The sequence below is a fragment of the Moschus berezovskii genome, chromosome 11, assembly GCF_049115385.1.
Source record: "Moschus berezovskii isolate FMDL1 chromosome 11, NW_MosBer_1.0, whole genome shotgun sequence".
NCBI lineage: Eukaryota > Metazoa > Chordata > Mammalia > Artiodactyla > Moschidae > Moschus > Moschus berezovskii.
In genome coordinates, this window is record NC_142470.1 from 10,101,725 (window position 1) to 10,122,906 (window position 21,182).

The 21,182-nt window shown below is 37.7% G+C and overlaps 1 protein-coding gene across 3 annotated transcripts in view; it reads right to left on the bottom strand.

The window, feature by feature from the left end:
• Positions 1–21,182, bottom strand: part of PBX3 (PBX homeobox 3) — a 227,916-nt gene that overhangs the window by 35,411 nt on the left and 171,323 nt on the right. For all 3 annotated transcript variants that reach the window (XM_055399132.2, XM_055399134.2, XM_055399133.2), the window contains exons 4-5: positions 18,372–18,562; positions 9,257–9,392 (exon numbers count right to left, since the gene is read on the bottom strand). In XM_055399132.2, coding sequence (XP_055255107.1) covers positions 9,257–9,392; positions 18,372–18,562 — 327 coding nt within the window. The remainder of the gene's footprint in view (positions 1–9,256; positions 9,393–18,371; positions 18,563–21,182) is intronic.

Genomic DNA, 21,182 nt, shown 5'->3' on the forward strand with positions numbered 1-21,182 from the left:
GCTTTAAAAAGCTACGTTAGTTAGATATCTAAGTTGGATGAATGAATGAATGAACTTAATGCTGCAAATTAAGCACTCTATTATTTCAGGTTCTCATCCACTAAAAAAGAAAATCAATCTTTTCTTTACAGTACACTTCAATTACAGTAGCAGTGAAGAATAAGTTAACATTTTTCATTCTAAAAACACCTGGCAGAGAAAGGAGGGCCTGAGTTATTTAAATTCAAAATTGGAATCAGGAGAACAATGGAGTTTTTTGTGACTTACTAACTTGAACAATCAATGCAAGTTAGCTCTATTCCAAAAAGTAAAAGCATATTAATATCTGCCCCACTGATTAAGAATACATGACAATTTTAACTATGATTCTCGGTGCTCATGAAATTTCTTTCTTTGTGAACTTTCAGAGCGTTATGTAAAAGGGGAACTCCAGCTTACTAAATCACACTGTGCTGTGCTGTATTCAGTCATGTCCCACTCTTTGAGATCCCATGGACTGTAGCCCACCAGGCTCTTCTGTCCATGGAATTTCTCAGGCAAGAATACTGGAGAGGGTGGCCATTCCCTTCTCCAGGGGATCTTCCCGACCAAGGGATCAAACCCGGGTCTCCTGTATTGCAGGCATTCATTACCAGCTGAGCCACCTATAATACAAATTAATTTAATATGACCCAAACCAAACTCCTGATCTTACGCCAGTACCTATTCCTTCCAAATCCTTCCCAAACACACTTAATGACAACTTCACACTTCCACTGCTCAGGCCAAAAGTACTAAAGTCACTCTATCAGTAAACCCTCCACTGTACCTTCTCAGATACCTGGAATGCAGCCACCTCTCAGCCTCTACTACTATCATCCTGGTCCAAGCCACCGTCATCTGCTGCTACCACGTTCCTACTTGTTCAGGCTACTTTTACCACAGAGCCTTTGCACTTACTGTCCTTTCTGCCTGGAATGTTCTTCACCAATTAGCCACATGGCTTGGTCATTCATCGCCTTCAATTTTTACCAAAAGCTAATTTCTCAGGGGGAGTTTTCCTTACCACTCTATTGAAAATTACAGCCTTTACCTCCCTATTCTCCATCCTTCCTTTTGCTCCATAATGCCTATCCTTTTCTAACTTATAATTTCATTTACTTACTTTACCTGTTTATATCCTACCAGGAAAATCCAAGTTCCATAGAGGCAGATTTGTTGCTGCTGTATAAGTAACCTTTTAGTCAATTAAAAAATATATATACAAAAAAACGGGCACACATCATAAGTACAGTGCTTGGTAAATTTTCATAAAGTAAATATACCCATGGAACCATCATTTAGATTGAAAAACACTCCCCTTTCCAATTCTGATTTCTAACACCAAGATTAATTTTGCTTGCTTTTGAACTCTGTAATAAATTAAAACTATACATTAAGTGCCTGACTTCTTCAATCAGCATTATATAATTACATGTAGTTTAGTTCATTCATTCTCATTTCTACATAATATCCCAAATATATACAAATATACCACTTTTATATATCCATTTTCCTCCTGAAGGATCTTTCCATTGTTTCTAGTTTGGCTATTATATTGATAAGGATATTCATATTTATATACATCTTTCGGTGACATGTGTACACAATTCTATCAGGTAGGGCAGGGGGTTCAGCCTGTAAAGTTCACAGATGTCTCTTCCATCCCTAGCAAAGCATCTGACACATAATAGGTGTTATAATAAATTTTATTTGCTTTTGGGTGGGTTTCTTTTGGCCATGCTGCACAGAATGCAGAATCTTACCTACGCCTGGATCAAACCTACGCCTCCTGCAGTGGAAACAGTCTTAACCACCAGACTGACAGCAAAGTCCCAACAAGAAAATTTTTGTTAACAAATGAATGGAAATATTCTTTTAAGAATTCTGCTATTTAGATTTAATAATTCACATATGTCTTCCTAGGCTTATATGTGTAGGTTTATAATGCATAAAAATTAAATTAACCTCTACAAATCTATCACAACTTAATAAATACAATACCACAATGACAAACCTAGCAGCATATTAAAAAGCAGAGATATTACATGGCCAACAAAGGTCTGTCTAATCAAAGCTATGGTTTTCCCAGTAATCATGTATGGATGTGAGAGTTGGACTATAAAGAAAGTTTAGCGTGGAAGAATTGATGCCTTTGAATTGTGGTGTTGGAGAAGACTCTTGAGACTCCCTCACACTGCAGGGAGAGCAAATCAGTCAATCCTAAAGGAAATCAGTCCTGAATATTCATTGGAAGGACTGATGCTGAAGCTGAAACTCCAATATTGGCCACCTGATGCAAAGAACTGACTCATTTGAAAAGACCCTGATGCTGGGAAAGATTGAATGCAGGAGGAGAAGAGGACGACAGAAGATGAGATGGTTGAATGGCATCACCAACTCGATGGACATGAGTTTGAGCAAGCTCCGGGAATTGGTGATGGAGAGGGAAGCCTGGCATGCTGCAGTCCATGGAGTTGCAAAGAGTAGGACACGACTGAGCGACTGGACTGAACTGAACCAACAATACCACTATAACTCTTTGAATATTTCTTTCCAATCCCATTCTAATGAACAGTATTTTTTAATCATTTATTTCTTTATATTTAACCATGCAGCCCCTAAATAATATGCTGTTTACTTGGTTTCTAACTTTATAAAAACATCACATTATATATAGTCTGCAACTTGCATTTTCACTTCAATATTAGAATTCACACAAATTGATGTGTATAATGTGTAGCTATAAATCATTCTTTTTTATAGCTATACAGTAATCCATTGTAGGATTATATCACAGTGGGTATATCTGCTTCTCCAGTCAATGAAAAACTGGCTTATTTCAATTTTTTTATCATTTCAATGTTACTATGAATGCTTCTACAAGTTTCCTAATATACACAACAAAGTTTTCCAGGGCAATTTCATTTAAAGGTGAAATTATGGATTGAATGATATGTGTATATTCAAAGGTATAAGATAATGCCAAGCTTTCCAAAGTGGCTATACCAATTTATATTTCTACTAATGATGCTTAAGAGTTCCTGCTGCCATATATACTTACCAACCAATGTGCAGGACTCTACATAGTCAGTCTTAGGATTTTTTTTGCCAACCTAGTAAGTATAAATGTTATTTTAATGCAGTTTTGAAATCATGGATTCCTGATAACTATCTTCTATGAAATCCTTGTGTTTTTTGCCTATTTTTCAACTAGGACATCTTTTTCTTATTAACTTATAGGAGTTCTATATATTTTGGATTTTAATCCTCTTGCTTATACACTTACAAATGTTTGTGGATTGTCTTCACATTTTAAAAAGGCTTTATCTGAAATAATTTCAAACTTGCAAAGAAAGTTGCAAGAATAAAAATTGTAAAGAATATGTATGCATCCCCTTGACCCAGATTCATCTGTTATTAACATTTTACCCCATTTGTTTTATGATTGTTGGGCTCTCAAGTACACACACTCTCTCATGCTGTGTGTATGTATGTGTGTGTATATATATATATATATATATTTGAATGACTCACTGGAAAAGACTCTGATGCTGGGAACGGTTGGGGGAAGGAGGAGAAGGGGACGACAGAGAATGAGATGGCTGGATGGCATCGCCAACTCTATGGACATGAGTTTGAGTGAACTCCGGGAGTTGCTTATGGACAGGGAGGCCTGGCGTGCTGTGATTCATGGGGTCCCAGAGAGTCAGACACGACTGAGTGACTGAACTGAACTGAACTGAATATACATAAAGTGCTGCACTCAATATGCCAGCAAATTTGGAAAACTCAGCAGTGGCCATAGGACTGGAAAAGGTCACTCTTCATTCCAATCCCAAAGAAAGGCAATGCCAACAAATGCTCAAACTACCACACAATTGCACTCATCTCACACGCTAGTAAAGTCATGCTCAAAAGTCTCCAAGCCAGGCTTCAGCAATATGTGAACCGTGAACTCCCAGATGTTCAAGCAGGTTTTAGAAAAGGCAGAGGAACAAGAGATCAAATTGCAAACATCTGCTGGATCATGAAGAAAGCAAGAGAGTTCCAGAAAAACATCTATTTCTGCTTCACTGACTATGCCAAAACCTTTGACTGTGTGGATCACAATAAACTGTGGAACATTCTGAAAGAGATGGGAATACCAGACCACGTGACCTGCCTCTTGAGAAACCTGTATGCAGGTCAGGAAGCAACAGTTAGAACTGGACATGGAACAACAGGCTGGTTCCAAATAGGAAAAGGAGTATGTCAAGGTTGTATATTGTCACCCTATTTATTTAACTTATATGCAGAGTACATCATGAGGAACGCTGGGCTGGAAGAAACACAAGCTGGAATCAAGATTGCCGGAAGAAATATCAATAACCTCAGATATGCAGATGACATCACCCTTATGGCAGAAAGTGAAGAGGAACTCAAAGGCCTCTTGATGAAAGTGAAAGAGGAGAGTGAAAAGTTTGGCTTGAAGCTCAACATTCAGAAAACAAAGATCATGGCATCTGGTCCCATCACTTCATGGGAAATAGATGGGGAAACAGTGGAAGCAGTGTCAGACTTTATTTTTTGGGCTCCAAAATCACTGCAGATGCTGATTGCAGCCAGGAAATTAAAAGATGCTTACTCCTTAGAAGGAAAGTTATGACCAACCTAGATAGCATATTAAAAAGCAGAGACATTACTTTGCCAACCAAGGTCTGTCTAGTCAAGGCTATGGTTTTTCCCGTGGCCATGTATGGATGTGAGAGTTGGACTGTGAAGAAAGCTGATTGCCGAAGAATTGATGCTTTTGAACTGTGGTGCTTGAGAAGACTCTTGAGAGTCCCTTGGACTGCAAGGAGATCCAACCAATCCATTCTAAAGGAGATCAATCCTGGGTGTTCATTGGAAGGACTGATGCTAAAGCTGAAACTCCAATACTTTAGCCACCTCACGCGACGAGTTGACTCACTGGAAAAGAGTCTGATGCTGGGAGGGATTGGGGGTGGGAGGAGATGGGGACGACAGAGAATGAGATGGCTGGATGGCATCATGGACTCGATGGACATGAGGTTGAGTGAGCTCCGGGAGTTGTTGATGGACAGGGAGGCCTGACATGCTGTGATTCATGGGGTCGCAAAGAGTCGGACACGACTGAGCAACTGAACTGAACTGATACACATAAATATGAAGGACAAACTTCGGGAGATGGTGAGGGACAGGGAGGCATGGGTGCTGCTGTCCATGGGGTCGCAAGGAGTCAGACATGACTGAGAGACTGAACAATACAATATACATACACACACACATACAGACATACATGCATATATGTGTGTGTGTATAAACACACATTTTTTTCCCTGAACCATGAGGGTAAATTATTGAATATATATACCATGGCCCCTTACCCCTAAGTGAGTCATTGTGTATTTCATAAGACTAGAGATGTTCTCTTGTATAACCACAGTACAATTACAAATTATAATTTACTTTAGTAATATAATTTGTAAATAATTATATTTATAAATAATTTCTTTACGGTATTTTCCCCTCCAGTAGAGGATCCAGTCTAGGGTCAAACATTCCATTTACATGTCATGTCTCTTTAGCCTCTCTTAATCTAGAACATTTCCATGGTCTGTCTTTGATATTTTTAAAGAATACTACTCCTTCCTCACTTTTTTCCAACTAGAACATTCCTCATTATGGGTTTGGCTGATGTTTTGATGTTTTCCAGTGATTAGATTCAGGTTACATTCCAGGGCAAAATACTATATAAATGTCCATTTGTCCCTCTTTGATAATGTTGATTCTAATCACCTGGTCAAGGTTTTATTCCATTTTTCCACTCTATAATGGCCTTTCTAAAAAATAGCCCTTGTAACTAAAAAAGGCCTATGGAGAGGAGAGATACTTTAATAGCATATTCTTCATACAAATATCCTCCTAGATTTAATATCTATTGATAATTTTTGCCTGATATAATCTTTACTAAAATGGTTGCATCATGTTGATGTTTCAGTCTTTATTAAGTACTCTGATAAACGTCCAACCTATTCAGTTGTTGCTTACATATTTTATCCTTTTAAAGACTATTCTCAAAGTACTAAATATATTTCCTTACATTTTCTTCTGAGAGTTCCTTTCTTATTCCTAATTATTAAGTATTTTAAGTAGTATTTTAAGTATTTCAAGCAATAAAGAATAAACAAATTTCATACACTTTAAATCTAGCAAAAATGTATTGCTATAGATGCCAATTTTCAATGGGTTTCAATATATTAAAGTTAGCTTTGTATATTAACACGTTCTGGATTCTAATTGTACTTTAGTATGATGCATATTTGAAACACTGTTCTTTCTCTTCAGAAATTAGTTCATCTGTCAGGTCTGGAATATTCTCTGCTTTCACAGAGAAATTAAACAAATTAGAAGGATACTAATTAAAAAGGCTAGCAACTTGACTTTCCAGGCAGTTTAGTAGTTAAGACTCTGCTTCCAATGCAAGGGGCACAGGTTCAATTCCTGGTTGGGCAACTAAGACCCTGCATGCCACACAAGTTGGGGGAGAAGGAGAAAGACTAGTAACTTACGTCTTTAATAGTGAAAATAACACTGTTTCCATGTCAGAGATGTGGGGAAAAGGGAATGGTGGAGGGGAAATAACACTTTTAAGCATGAAAAAGTAAAAAAGTGAGGAAATTGTCACAATTTACACTGAATCTTACACTGATTGCTGAAATTCTTCATTTGAAAAGCTGATTGGGAAAAAAAAAGGTCATAAAGTCTGCTTTTTGGACAAAGAAATATATCAATGTCTATATTATTTCTAACTGATGCAATTACTAAAAAGTTCCCAAAACTTAAACTATTTTTCTATGAAAAAGCAACAGAACGAATATAGTAGTGAACGATTTTATTTTTATTTTTTTTTAAGAAAAAAAGGTAAATGGGATTCTAACCTATTTTCCAGTCCATTCTAAAGGAGATCAATCCTGGGTGTTCATTGGAAGGACTGATGCTAAAGCTGAAACTCCAATACTTTGGCCACCTCATGCGAAGAGTTGACTCACTGAAAAAGACTCTGATGCTGGGAAGGATTGGGGGCGGGAGGAGAAGGGGACGACAGAGAATGAGATAGCTGGATGGCATCACCGACTCGATGGACATGAGTTTGAGTGAACTCCGGGAGTTGGTGATGGACAGGGAGGCCTGGCATGCTGTGATTCATGGGGTCGCAAAGAGTCGGACACGACTGAGCGACTGAACTGAACTGAACTGAACCTGTTTTAGGGGAGAAGGCAATAGCAACCCACTCCATTACTCTTGCCTGGAGAATCCCATGGACAGAGGAGCCTGGAAGGCTACAGTCCATGGGGTTGCGAAGAGTCAGGCACGACTGAGCGACTTCACTTTCATGCATTAGAGAAGGGCATGGCAACCCACTCCAGTATTCTTGCCTACAGAATCCCAGGGATGGGGGAGCCTGCAGTGGGCTGTCATCTGGGGGTCGCACAGAGTCGGACACGACTGATGCGACTTAGCAACAGCAGCAGCAGCCTATTTTAGAAGTACAGCAAAACTTCCCTAGTTCAGAATAGTCAGAAGGAAAGTTTTCTCACTCATTACACAAGCATGTGTTAACAAATCCTACATAATATACTCAAGAAGCAAGTACAACCAATGAAAAAGCAGGATTACACTGATTTTCAAAAAATGTATATGTGTTAACTTCCAGTGGTGAATATGTTATAGAAGTGATAAAGAAAGCAAGCAAGGGAGAAGAAGCATGAAACATCTTAATTTGAACTGGACCCACAAACATCTGAATTCTAAGTCAGAGAGAGCTATTGGGATTAGCAGGTGTAAACTATTATGAATAGGGTGAATAAACAGCAAGGTACTACTGTATAACACAGGGAACTATATATATTCAATATCCTGTGATAAACCATAATGGAAAAGAATATTACAAAAGGAATGCCTTGTCACTTTGCTGTACAGGAGAGACTGGCACAACACTATAAATCAACTCTACTTCAATAAAAACACCAATAGGAAACTTTCATTGGAATGTGAAACGGATCTTTGGAATCTTGAACTTCAGACCTATATGAGTATTTATTTAGAGGCTACATTAAAATTTGTGTCACATGACTTCTAGGCACCATTGAAATTTCTGCCAAGAGTGAGCTTTTCCGTAAGTGCCACTGCAAGAACTGGTTGTTGACTACCGCATTTGCTTGCTATAAAGAAATGTTATTCAAGTTATAATCTATAAACAATAATAATGAGAACTTAAGTAAAATTATATTTTGGCACTAATGCCAATAGAATATACTTATTTTTTAAGGAGGTACAATTACTTGGTTATTTATTTGTCTCCAACCCTCAGTCTAAAAACCAAGTCTGGGATTTCCCTCTGCCTTCCAGTGCAGGGGAAGTGGGTTCAATCCCTGGTTGGGGAACTAAGATCCCACATGCTAGTGGAGCAACGGGGCCCATGTGCCGCAACGATTGAGCTCATGCCACAACCGGAGAGTCCGTGTGTCACAAGCAAAGTTCCTTCATGATGCAATGAAGATCCCACTTGCTGCAACTAACACCTCATGCAGCCAAATACATTAAAAATAAAACAAGTCTGTCTGCCTAAAATTAAGTGTATTTTTGTTAGAAGATGAAAGCTAACTTCCAGGGCATGATTTATTACAAATAGACATTTAAAAAAATAACAAAAACAAAAACAGGGGTAGGCATGAATTTAATTCTTCTATTTCATTGATAACAAAAAAGCAAAGAAATCTTTGAAACTCAAATATCAAAGGACTTGGAGAACTCCTCAAAGCTTTCATCACAGAGCTATATGAAACTTCCTTTTGACAACAAATACGTTGGTTTCTCACTGGTAGAAGCTTAGACCAGTCATCTAAATCGGGAAAGCAAAACTCCATGCTGTTTACCGAAGAGTAATGTGAGTGTAAACCACGTCTGTCCCCGAGTTATGTTTCTGTTCTTTCTACAGAAGATGTGTGTTAGGGAAGCGGGGATCACTTTGATTCTTTGACATTTAGGATGAAAAGAAATTATCTAAGCTTTAAAAGCTTGCATAAAAATGTGGAAATATCTATGTTTTCCTTATATCTTCTTTGATGATGAAACATTTGGATATGAAATTTGATAAAAACACCCTGAGGAGAAAAGCAGGGTTCCTATAATCAATGAAGGAATAAAACACACCTATGGCATCCCCTCTCACCTGGGATACTGTGATGCTGCACTTCTTGGCCAGCTCCTCTTTGGCTTCTTCACTGGGGTAGGGGTTGCTGAGGTGTGAGTAAAAATATTCATTCAAGATTTCTGTGGCCTGTTTACTGAAGTTACGCCTTTTTCGTCTATGAAGGAACCAAAAAGAGAATAGTAGTTATAATCCACATTAACCACTTAGGATTATACAAAAAAAGTTAGATTTCTATTTTTTAACATTCTCAGGGTCTCATGTATCATCATGATATTGTAAATTATACTCTTGGCATTCTCCAGAGAACTATCCAATTCACATTAAGATGTAGGATAACTAAGAAAAACTCTAGAATGTGAAGCACAATTCACTTCAATATTTAATTTATTCAGCAAATACTTATTAAGGATCTAATGTGTTCTAGATATTCAATAAGGATACAGTTGGAACAAAACACATAAGGGCTACTAGGGAAGTTTATAGGAGATTAGAGAGTTAGGAAAAGAAAGACATTAGATAAGCACCACAGAAATAAATACTTATAAATTATGGTGATCATGTCAAGTACCATGAAGAAAAAGTATAAGGTATAATGAAAGTGTCTAAGAAGGAAACCTAACACAGATTATGGAGTCAGGAAGGGTGTCCTTGAAGGAGTGACATTTAATCTGAGACCTGGAGAGTGTGTATGACTTAGTCAGACAAAGAGTAGAAGGAAGAGAAATAAGCAGAGGTAATGGTCTTCAAACAGGAAAAAAGCTTGGCCAACCTAAAGGGCTAGAGGAGGCTGGAGCATAGAAAAAATCAGGAAATACGTGAGATGAGTCTGGAAGGATGGACAGGGGCCAGATTACACAGGCGTAGTAGACCCTCTGTGGATTTTTGAATTTTAAGTGCAATAGGAAGCTATTAAAGGTATTAAGTTTTACATTTTAAAAAGATCGTTGTGACTACTGAGAATAGCTGGAGGAGGGCATGAAAGGAAATGTAGAGATATTTAAAGAGACAACAGCAATGGTCAAATTGAGAGATGACTGTAACTTGGCAACAGGGTGAGAGTAATGGAAATAAAAAGATTCAAGCTCTGTTTGAAAAGTAAAAGCAATAGGACTTGATGATAAACTGGATGGGGGGAATAAGTGGGGGAATACAGAGAAGGAAGGTAAGGGGGAAAAAATACATCAAGAATTTCTGGATTTTTCTTCTTAAGTAACTGCCTGGTCCCAGGTATGATTTGCTCACCAGGGAAAAACTAAGGGAGGACAAGTTCTTTATTTTTATTGGGAAGGGGTGGCAGAATGTCAGAAGATCAAGTATTTGCTGACAAGGTATTTCAAATAGCAAAAATGTCATTTATATTTGGGTCTTATTATTAAGATTTTAAAGAATTCCAGCATGAAAATTAGCATCTGTCAAAATTCACTTTAAATTAAATTCTCTAGTAACTGAAAACACTTTCCCCAAATAATTTTCCTAATATTGTCTTACAAATAATCTTAATGATCTTAATTGTGATAGCATATACTCAGGAAAGACAGCATCAGTAGGCAGTTGTAAATGTGCATATCCTACAAGATTCTTCTAGTTAAAATGATGTCACTAACATGGCAGATTAAGTATGTGATCTCTGTTTCAACATTAAGGGAGAGTCAAGGGAGCAAGAAATCTAGGTCTGATCAAAACATCTCAAGTTATGAGACCTGAAATTTCTTAATTTCAATAATTTTTTGGAAGGTTAAACCATTGTTTCCTGAGGGATGAAGAAGAGAGTCAAAATCTATTTGGGAATTAAAATCAACAGGATTTGATGATGAGCTGGATAGGGGAGGTGGTGAGGAAAGACACAGATGAAAAGAAACGTACAGCAAGAAGAGCAATCAGCATTTTTACAGGAGTCATGCATTGTTGACAAGAAAAACAAAGCCCTTTCCTGGGGCTTTTCAAGTCTGATGAGTAGGTGAGTGGGTGCGTAGGGTAGAAAAGATCTAGAATAGATACTTAAACTGTCAAGCCTACAAGTAATTACCGGGCCCACAGATAATGCTTGTTGAGACAGTACAGTAATGACCTGCTTGTAAAGGTTTCTGGCTGCCTATGAAAACTTGGAAGATCAGTCACACCAGGCTCACATTCTCAGAAGGCAGCCAGCTAAGTGGTGGCTGTCCCCTCAGATGTGTACCCATTTGCTCTAATCTTCACTGCCCCTCATCCAGCCACTCCACTCAATTCCATTACATGTACGTATGTGAGCTTGTGACTCAGTGTAAAACATGGAATCCAGCAGCAAGACCAGGTATGGTGGAGTGAATCACACGAGGGCATTTCTTTGGAAAATGAAGACTTATGAAAGGAGGAATGAGCAGAAACATACTGGGAGAGTAAAGATAAGTTTGGCTCGTTTATTGATATCGCCTAGGAGTGGTTGGTTTTAGAAAACACGAAAAAACCTCAGAGAACAGATTTATGGGCAGAATAGAATAACTCAGCCCAGACAGTCTGGCTGCATCCCAACTATAGCCCTTCTACTAGAGGAGTAGAGGGACCGACACAAATTTATTCCTAACTGTTCTACACCGGTACATGCCTCGGCTTGTCCAATTACCAAGAAAATGTGAGTATGGCTTTACAAAAAGCCAGGGTGAGCAAGGGGATCATATATCTGAATAGGCATGTTTGCCTGGAGCAGAAAACCTTGCCTTCTCAGTGCAGAGGGCTTGCTGAGAGCACTACAAGAATAGATGGAAGCAAAGCTCAGTATTTGCATTCACTCGAAGGCGGAAGAGAGAATTCAGTCTTGTACTTCATTTATTTTTCAGAAAAACATTCTTTAGAAAATGCCCATTAAGCATTCCCCCTAAGTTTTGTTCCCCCCAGGCTTCACCACTCTCTAAATGGCTGTGCCTCAGGCCAGTGTGCAGCGGTGCCTCCGTTCCGGGTCTGTGTCCCATAGGCCTTACAACATTCCTAACAGCAATCTCTGTGGGAGAAGGGACTCTGCTTCAAGTTCTGCCACAGCCTCAACCTGGCTCTGCTCACTCTGGCTTGTTAACTTCCTTTCTCTTCTTGGAAGAAGTATAAATCATTTAGATGTATACATTATGAATGCAGTTATGTGAAGAAAAAAAAAAAGCATGCATGTTGACAAGAATGGGAAACTATCTGTAGAAATAAGAACAGCAGCTGTGTTAGGAAAGATTTCTTTCTGAAGAGTACTTTAAAAAAATTTTTATTTTTAATTAGAGGATAATTACTTTACAATATTGTATTAGTTTCTGTTGTACATCAAACTGAATCAGCCATAGGTGTCTATATACGTCTCCTTTCTCTGAAAAAAGTACTTTTAAATATCTTTGTTACATAATACTTTTCATTAAAATGCTCAATGTTGACAATTTAAGAATGGTTTTGGTTTCCTAATACTACTTCCTTAATGCTTTGAGCTATTATAAGTAGTAAGTGGAATTATTCATTCATCTGGTTAGTCAATAAAGAATTTTTTGCAGTCTGTTACACTATAAGACACTGGAATTGTGGGGAATGGATATGTATAAGACTTGGCCATTGCTGTCTGTAACAATGTGACTTACTCAGGAAAAGAAGAAATGATCCTGAAAAGCTACAGTAAAGGCAGTCTGAATGGAGAATGGTATCAACACAGTATCAGTGTTCACGAGAAGGCATGGACCAGTCCAGTGGAGGGACTGAAGTGAGCTTCCTAAAAGGGACCATTTAGGCCAGGCCTGGAAGGATGAGCAAGGTCTCACTAAATCAACAAACATGAGTGTTGCCTCCATTTCAGGCTCCATGCTAGACACCCTCACAGGTGACAACTCATTACTGGTGACCAAGTTGGGGAAATGGTTGACAGAATATGACTTGTTGTGGAAGGCTGGGGATAGGAGTTGAGGGGTGGTAGTGGAAGAGGTGGTTAGGCAGAGGAAAAGAAAGAATTCTAGTCAGAGGAAATGGCTGAGACCAAGAGGTATTTCATTTTGGATTAAACAGAGGAAAGAACAATTTAGTGATATATTAAGAGCACTAAAAATGTTCACATTTTGATCTAATAATACCTTTTCTGAGAATTAATCCTTAGGAAATAATTCTAAAGATCACAAGGTTGAAAGCATAAAGATTTTTACTAAAAGACTAATTGCAATAAAAATCTGTCTAAAACAGTACCTTCTCTCCATCATTTTCTCTCCCTTTACCTTGCTTTTCTTTTTCCTTGTAGCATTTACCATTCTATCGTATTTCACTACATTATTGAGCAAACTACTACAGCATATTTGTTTACTTGTTTATTGCCTATTTCCCCAGGTAGAATGTAAACTCAATTGGGGCAAGTATGTTAACCAATCTTGTTTACCTTTAAATATCCTCAGCACAAATAAATATTTAGATGGAAAGAAGAAAGGAACTGGAAAGAAGAGGTTATCATGGAAATCAACAGGAACAACTTAAATGCTCAAAATTGAAAAGATGTCTAAGTTAATTATTTATCATATATCCATCTGGTAGACTTCAACAATTAACATTTAAAATAGTTCATACTATATGAAAAATGTTTACCTATTCATGGTAAGTTTTTTAAAAAGCAAACTAAATTATGCATATTGTACCATCACAAGAACATGAAACAAAAAAGTACCACAAACCAGAAAGGAATATATTAAAATATTTACAGTGACTTTTTTTTCCCATTGGGTAGTAAAAAATGTGATTGTCTTTAATCACTCATCCTTCAAGTCTACATGTTTTCCAAATTTTTCATAGTGAGCTTAGTATTTGTTAAATAGGAAAAATAAGAAATAAAACTTAAATCATAACAACAACAAAAAAGTAATCTGGGCTGGGACAGGTCACATAAGACCTCAAATGCCAGGTTAAGTTGTGTGCATGTGTTATCCAACATTGAAAAACCACTATGGTTTTTAAGTAAAGCAATGAGTCCATCATAAAAGGGCCATGGAGGATGAGCAGAAGAAAAGTACAGTGGGACGGTACTGTGCTAGCCCAGGTACAAATAGAAGAACATGAACCGAGCAGTGCAAGTTTGGATGGAAAAAAAGAGCTAATACAAGAAATGCTGAAAACAAAGCACTGGTGAGTTCTAGTGACTAATTCAGTATGGAAGAAGGAAACAAAGATGATAGAGTAGGAGCATAATCAGGTGGCATGTTTCCTATCTGGCTCCAGGTTAGAGCTCTGGCATGAAGACTGTTCCTCACATTCTATTTTCCAGTTGAGATGCTAATTTAGCTATTTTCTTTAATATTGTGAAATTTGGACAATATTTATCACCTCTGTGAGATTCCAAGGGAGAGAAAGCAAAACAAAATAGAAACCCCTTTACTATGTTGAAGACTGATTGCAAGCTTTAGCAATGCCCAAGAGGCTTTCCTGTAGAGGCAGTATAGAGTAGGAACTCGACAGTTCCTCTGTTTTATCACCCAGTAGGTCTAAAACATCACATGCAATTTATTAGCTAACTCCTGTGAAAATGGTGAAAGCTTCAGATAAAAGGGAAATATGTATCCCTACAGGAGAAACTCACAAGCTTTCCTCTAGATTTGGAAAAACAAAGTTTGGGGTTTTGTGGTAACTACAATACCACTTCCTTCTTAGAAATATCTGTATCTTGAAGGATTTTCTTTTAATATACACAAGCAACATAATATTAAGAAATTCTTAGAAAACAAACCTGCTTTAAAACAAAGTTACATACTGAATGCTATCCTTAAAAATACTTTTTAGCATCAAACTTAAAAGGCTACATATTACAAAGTCATTATTACCAGCACTAACACTATTTGTTTCCCGAGACACCAGAAAGGGAATTGTTAGTCGTGTTCAACTCTTTGCAACCCCATGGACTGTAGCCTGCCAGGGTCCTCTGTCCATGGAATTCTCCAGGCAAGAAGACATAAAAGGAATACAAATTGGAAAAGAAGAAGTAAAACTTTCACTGTTTGCTGATGACACGATCCTCTACACAGAAAACCCTAGAGACTCTACCAGAAAACTACTAGAGCTAATCAATGATTATTACAGTAACGTTGCAGGATATAAAATCAACACACAGAAATCCCTTGCATTCCTATACACTAATAATGAGAAAATAGAAAGAGAAATTAAGGAAACTATTCCATTCACTGTTGCAACGAAAAGAATTAAATACTTAGGAATATATCTACCTAAGGAAACAAAAGACTTGTACGTAGAAAACTATAAAACATTACTGAAAGTAATCAAAGAGGACACTAATAGATGGAGAAATATACCATGTTCATGGATTGGAAGAATAAATATTGTAAAAATGAGTATATTACCCAAAGTAATTTATACATTCAATGCAATCCCTATCAAGCTACCAACGATATTTTTCACAGAACAAGAACAAATAATCTCACAATTTGTATGGAAATACAAAAAACCTCGAATAGCCAAAGCAATCTTGAGGAAGAAAAATGGAACTGGGGGAATTAACCCGCCAGACTTCAGGCTCTACTACAAAGCCACAGTCATCAAGACAGTATGGTACTGGCATAAAGACAGAAATATAGATCAATGGAACAAAATAGAAAACCCAGAGATAAATCCACGCACCTATGGACACCTTATCTTTAACAAAGGAGGCAAGAATATAAAATGGAGAAAAGACAGTCTCTTTAACAAGTGGTGCTGGGAAAACTGGCCAGCCACTTGTAAAAGAATGAAACTAGAACATTTCCTAACACCATACACAAAAATAAACTCAAAATGGATTAGAGAGCTAAATGTAAGACCAGAAACTATAGAACTCCTAGAGGAGAATGTAGGCAAAACACTCTCTGACATAAATCACAGCAGGATCCTCCAAGAACCACCTCCCAGAATATTGGAAATAAAAGCAAAAATAAACAAATGGGACCTAATTAAAATCAAAAGCTTCTGCACAGCAAAGGAAACTATAAGTAAGGTGAAAAGACAGCCTTCAGAATGGGAGAAAATAATAGCAAATGAAGCAACTGATAAAGGATTAATCTCCAAAATACACAAGCAGCTCCTGCAGCTCAATTCCAGAAAAATAAATGACCCAATCAAAAAATGGGCCAAAGAACTAAACAGACATTTCTCCAAAGAAGACATAAAGATGGCTAACAAACACATGAAAAAATGCTCAACATCCCTCATAATCAGAGAAATGCAAATCAAAACCACAATGAGATACCATTTCACACCAGTCAGAATGGCTGCTATCCAAAAGTCTACATGCAATAAATGCTGGAGAGGATGTGGAGAAAAGGGAACCCTCTTACACTGCTGGTGGGAATGCAAACTAGTACAGCCACTATGGAGAACAGTGTGGAGATTCCTCAAAAAACTGGAAATAGAACTGCCATATGATCCAGCAATCGCACTCCTGGGCACACACACTGAGGAAACCAGAACTGAAAGAGACACATGTACTCTAATGTTCATTGCAGCACTGTTTATAATAGCCAGGACATGGAAGCAACCTAGATGTCCATCTGCAGACGAATGGATAAGAAAGCTTTGGTACATATACACAATGCAGTATTATTCAGCCATTAAAAAGAATACATTTGAATCAGTTCTAATGAGGTGGATGAAACTGGGGCCTATTATACAGAGTGAAGTAAGCCAGAAAGAAAAACACCAATACACTATACTAACGCATATATATGGAATTTAGAAAGATGCTAATGATAACCCTGTATACGAGACAGCAAAAGAGACACAGATGTATAGAACAGTCTTTGGGACTCTGTGGGAGAGGGTGAGGGTGGGATGATTTGGGAGAATGGCATTGAAACATGTATGTTGTCATATGTGAAACAAATCACCAGTTCAGGGTCGATGCATGTTATAGGATGTTCAGGGCTGGCGTGCAGGGACAACCCAGAGGGAGGATAAAGGGAAGAGGGAGGTGGGAGGGGGGTTCAGGAGGGGGAACTTATGTACACCCAGGGCGAATTCATGTCAATGTATGGCAAAACCAACCAATATAATATTGTAAAATAATTTGCCTCCAATAAAAAATAAATTAATTTTAAAAAATAAATAAGAAAAAAATAAATAAAATAAATAAAACCAAGGCAAGAATGTCAACCACCTGGCCAAACAAAACCAGGGAAACCGTTTTTTAATGTTTACTCTTAAATTTTAAAATAAAAAACATATTGTAAAAATAAAATAATCAAAAGGGTATACAATAAAAAAAAAAAGAAAGCTGTGGTATATATATACAATGGAGTATTACTCAGCCATTAAAAAGAATACATTTGAATCAGTTCTAATGAGGTGGATGAAACTGGAGCCTATTACACAGAGTGAAGTAAGCCAGAAAGAAAAACACCAATACAGTATACAAACACATATATGTGGAATTTAGAAAGATGGTAACGATAACCCTGTATGTGAGACAGCAAAAGAGACACAAATGTATAGAACAGTCTTTTAGACTTTGTGGGAGAGGGCAAGGGTGGGACGCTTTAGGAGAATAGCATTGAAACATGTACATTATCATATGTGAAACAGATCACCAGTCCAGGTTCGATGCATGATACAGGATGCTCAGGGCTGGTGCACTGGGATGACCCAGAGGGATGGGATGGGGAGGAAGGTGGGAGGGGGGTTCAGGATGGGGAGCACATGTACACCCATGGCAGATTCATGTCAATGTATGGCAAAACCAATATAATATTGTAAAGTAATTAGCATCCAATTAAAATAAATAAATTTATATTAAAAAATAAAAATAAACTCTCACATAAAATTCAAAAAAAAAAAAAGAATACTGGAGTGGGTAGCCATTCCTTTCTCCAGGGGATCTTCCCAATCCAGGGATCGAGCCCAGGTCTCCTGCATTGTAGGCAGACACTTTATCATCTGAGGGAAGTCCAAATTGAGTCACCAAATTGGTAGCCAATAGCACTACCACCCCCAGACAAGAAGAGGCTTGACATTGCAGGCACCATGAGGTGAATTACCTATCCATTGTAGAGAAGGGCTCTCAAAGCCAAATTAAAGAAGAATCTAAGACCAACTGGCCAGAATTACATAAAATAATACACAAAGAGTGAAAAGAAAAAAAAAAAAAGTCATGCAATGGATTTGTGGCCTCACATACCTGGCATCAAGGAACCTTGATCTTAAAATCATAACTGCTTCACAAGTACTTTGTTTGAGCTGCATCTGAATGGAACTAAATTTTCGATGGATGATGCCCACCATTCTTTCAATCTCTTTTGGGGAAATGGGACGTGTTCTACTCTGCTCTCGGAGAAGGTTCATCACGTGTGTAGTGAATTCATTACATGCCTGTAAGGGGAAAAAAAAAAATCACTCCTTAGGAATCTGGTATTTTATATTATCACACCAAGACATTAACTCATCTGAATTTCTATCTCATTTGCAACCTCCAATGGCATTGTGTAGTAGGTAAAGTGAAAACGAAGACACTTGTGAAATGGCAGTGATAACCAGATAGGGGCATGAGAACTCTGGAACTATGAATGGCCAGGCATGCAAGGGGAACAGCACTCAACTGCCCTTCCTATCACCTTCAGCCCACTTTCAAAATGAGGTTTTCCCGCTGGAGGATGCTCTGTACCAATTTCTGTACATAAGTACAGATACATGTTATAATACTGCTGCTGCTGAGTTGCTCAGTTGTGTCCGACTCTGCGCGACCCCATGGACGGCAGCCCACCAGGCTCCCCGGTCCCCGGGATTCTCCAGGCAAGAACGCTGGAGTGGGTTGCCATTTCCTTCTCCAATGCGTGCAAGTGAAAAGGGAAAGTGAGGTCGCTCAGTCGTGTTCAACTGAGTGACCCCATGGACTGCAGCCTACCAGGCCCCCCTGTCCCTGGGATTCTCCAGACAAGAACACTTGAGTGGGCTGCCATTTCCTTCTCCATGTTATAATACTAAGCACCTCTTATTTCCTCTGGGGTTTAACAAATGTTTACTGAAACACTATGAAGTTCAAACTCTTCCAAATGCAGTGAAGGGACACATAAATGAGCAAGATGTAGATCTGACCTTCAGTGCAATAAAATATATAAAAACGAATTCTTAAACAAGGCAGGCCATGCAAAGCATCACAGGAAAAGTGTTCCCTAAGTTCCAAGGAGTAAGTATTCTCATTGGGAAACAATGATCACTTCATGGCAAAAGTGAAATCAGGGCTTTAAAGAATGGGTAAAATTTTTTTAAAGTGGAATAAAGGTGGAAATCAAGAGGAATTCCAGGCACAAGAGAAAAAAAAAAACCCTGAAAATAATGGGATAAGCTAGTTCAGAGGGACAGAGAAAAGGGTACAGGAGAAGAGGGAGTTTAGATTTCCACTAGCACATAAAGGGCCTTGGACGCTATGCCAATGTCCTAGTATAACATAGCTGTGGTGTGGGCCTTATTTGTGGATCTACACTATTTCTTAAAGAGGGATAAAGCAGCTCAACTCCTCAGGGAAGGGGCAGCAGGAAAATAAGAATCAGATATGGGTCTGAAACATTTTAGTTAAAAATCCTGTCCCTGTCCCTTTCGGCTCACCTATATTCTTTAGATCTACAAAACCATGTAACTGGGCCTATACAGATATCCAGTATCACCTTGGTGAATAAAGCATCTGTCTATATCTCTGCATAAAAACAATACCTTCTGGTATTTTTGTTTGTTTGTTTGTTTTAAAGACAGGAGATTTTGCATCTTATTGCATGGATGCTTACTAGGGTAAGCAGACAGAACAATGATTGATCATGGCAAGACATCTTTTGAAGATATAACATTATATAATAATTAATAACATAATTTCCCTACAGACATCCTGAACATATAGAACAGTATGGTTTTTCTAACTGCTCATGAGAGAACTTACTTTTAAGGACACTGTTTTGGTTACTTTAAGCGAAGCTTTTATATAAATATTTCTAAGGTGAGGTAAAATGAGTCTTGCTTACCAGTTAAAGTTTTTATGTTTTAAGTACCCTTAAAGTGGTGATTATGGGATTCTTCAGAGTGTGGATTTGCACAGCACACACAGAGTCATTCAACAGCCACCTATGGATTGGTGGGTTTTGTATTACAATTCAAGAGTAATGTTGCTTAATATCTATAAATACATTATCCCTGACAAACCTTTATAACTGACGAATTTTTAACCTGCAGTCCATGGAGAGGTCTAGAGTGTACATGACACTCTTTCAAATCTTATTCAAGTTATATGCACATTTGTCTTTCCTGAGGGGACAACCTGTGGGGTTTCTCTTCTCGTTTCAGATTCTTAGCCAGTCTATAATTTTAAAAGGCTAAAAATTATTGTCTGGGGTTATGGGACAGTAAAACATTAAGGAATTTTGTAGCTTTAAAAGTGGAAGTTCTTTCCATCTTTAAGGAAACCATAGTAAAGAGAAGTAAATTTAAGATTTTCCCCACTATATTATCAACATAGACTATCTTGTGCCAAGCTGAAAATAAGTGGTCATCCTGCCAAGAAATATACATATAATTTTTTTCTGGTACTTTCTCAAAAGAGATATTCATATAATTTTAAATTCTATAATTTGATAAACTCCAGTCCTCAGTTTTCTTATTAGTAAAATGAAGAAAAGCAAACTCGAAGAGCAAATTGAAATCAGCAAATTTGGACACAGACTTTTATAAATTAGTTCTATAAAATGTTAATACAGTATGTTTGGGAAATGGGGGGTTAACCATAATTTAAAATTTTGGGGGGAGGGGCAGGATTCCTTAGTACTTTCAATATGCCAACATGCATCATCATAAATCTTCAAGGGAGAATGGTGTATCCAACTTTGACCAAATAAATTTGGTCACAAAACTTTTATCTAGAGCAGTGCTGTCTAAAAGAAGAATATTGTGAGCCACATATGAAAAAAAATTTTTTGGTCATTTAATGTTTTTCCTATTGCATTGACTA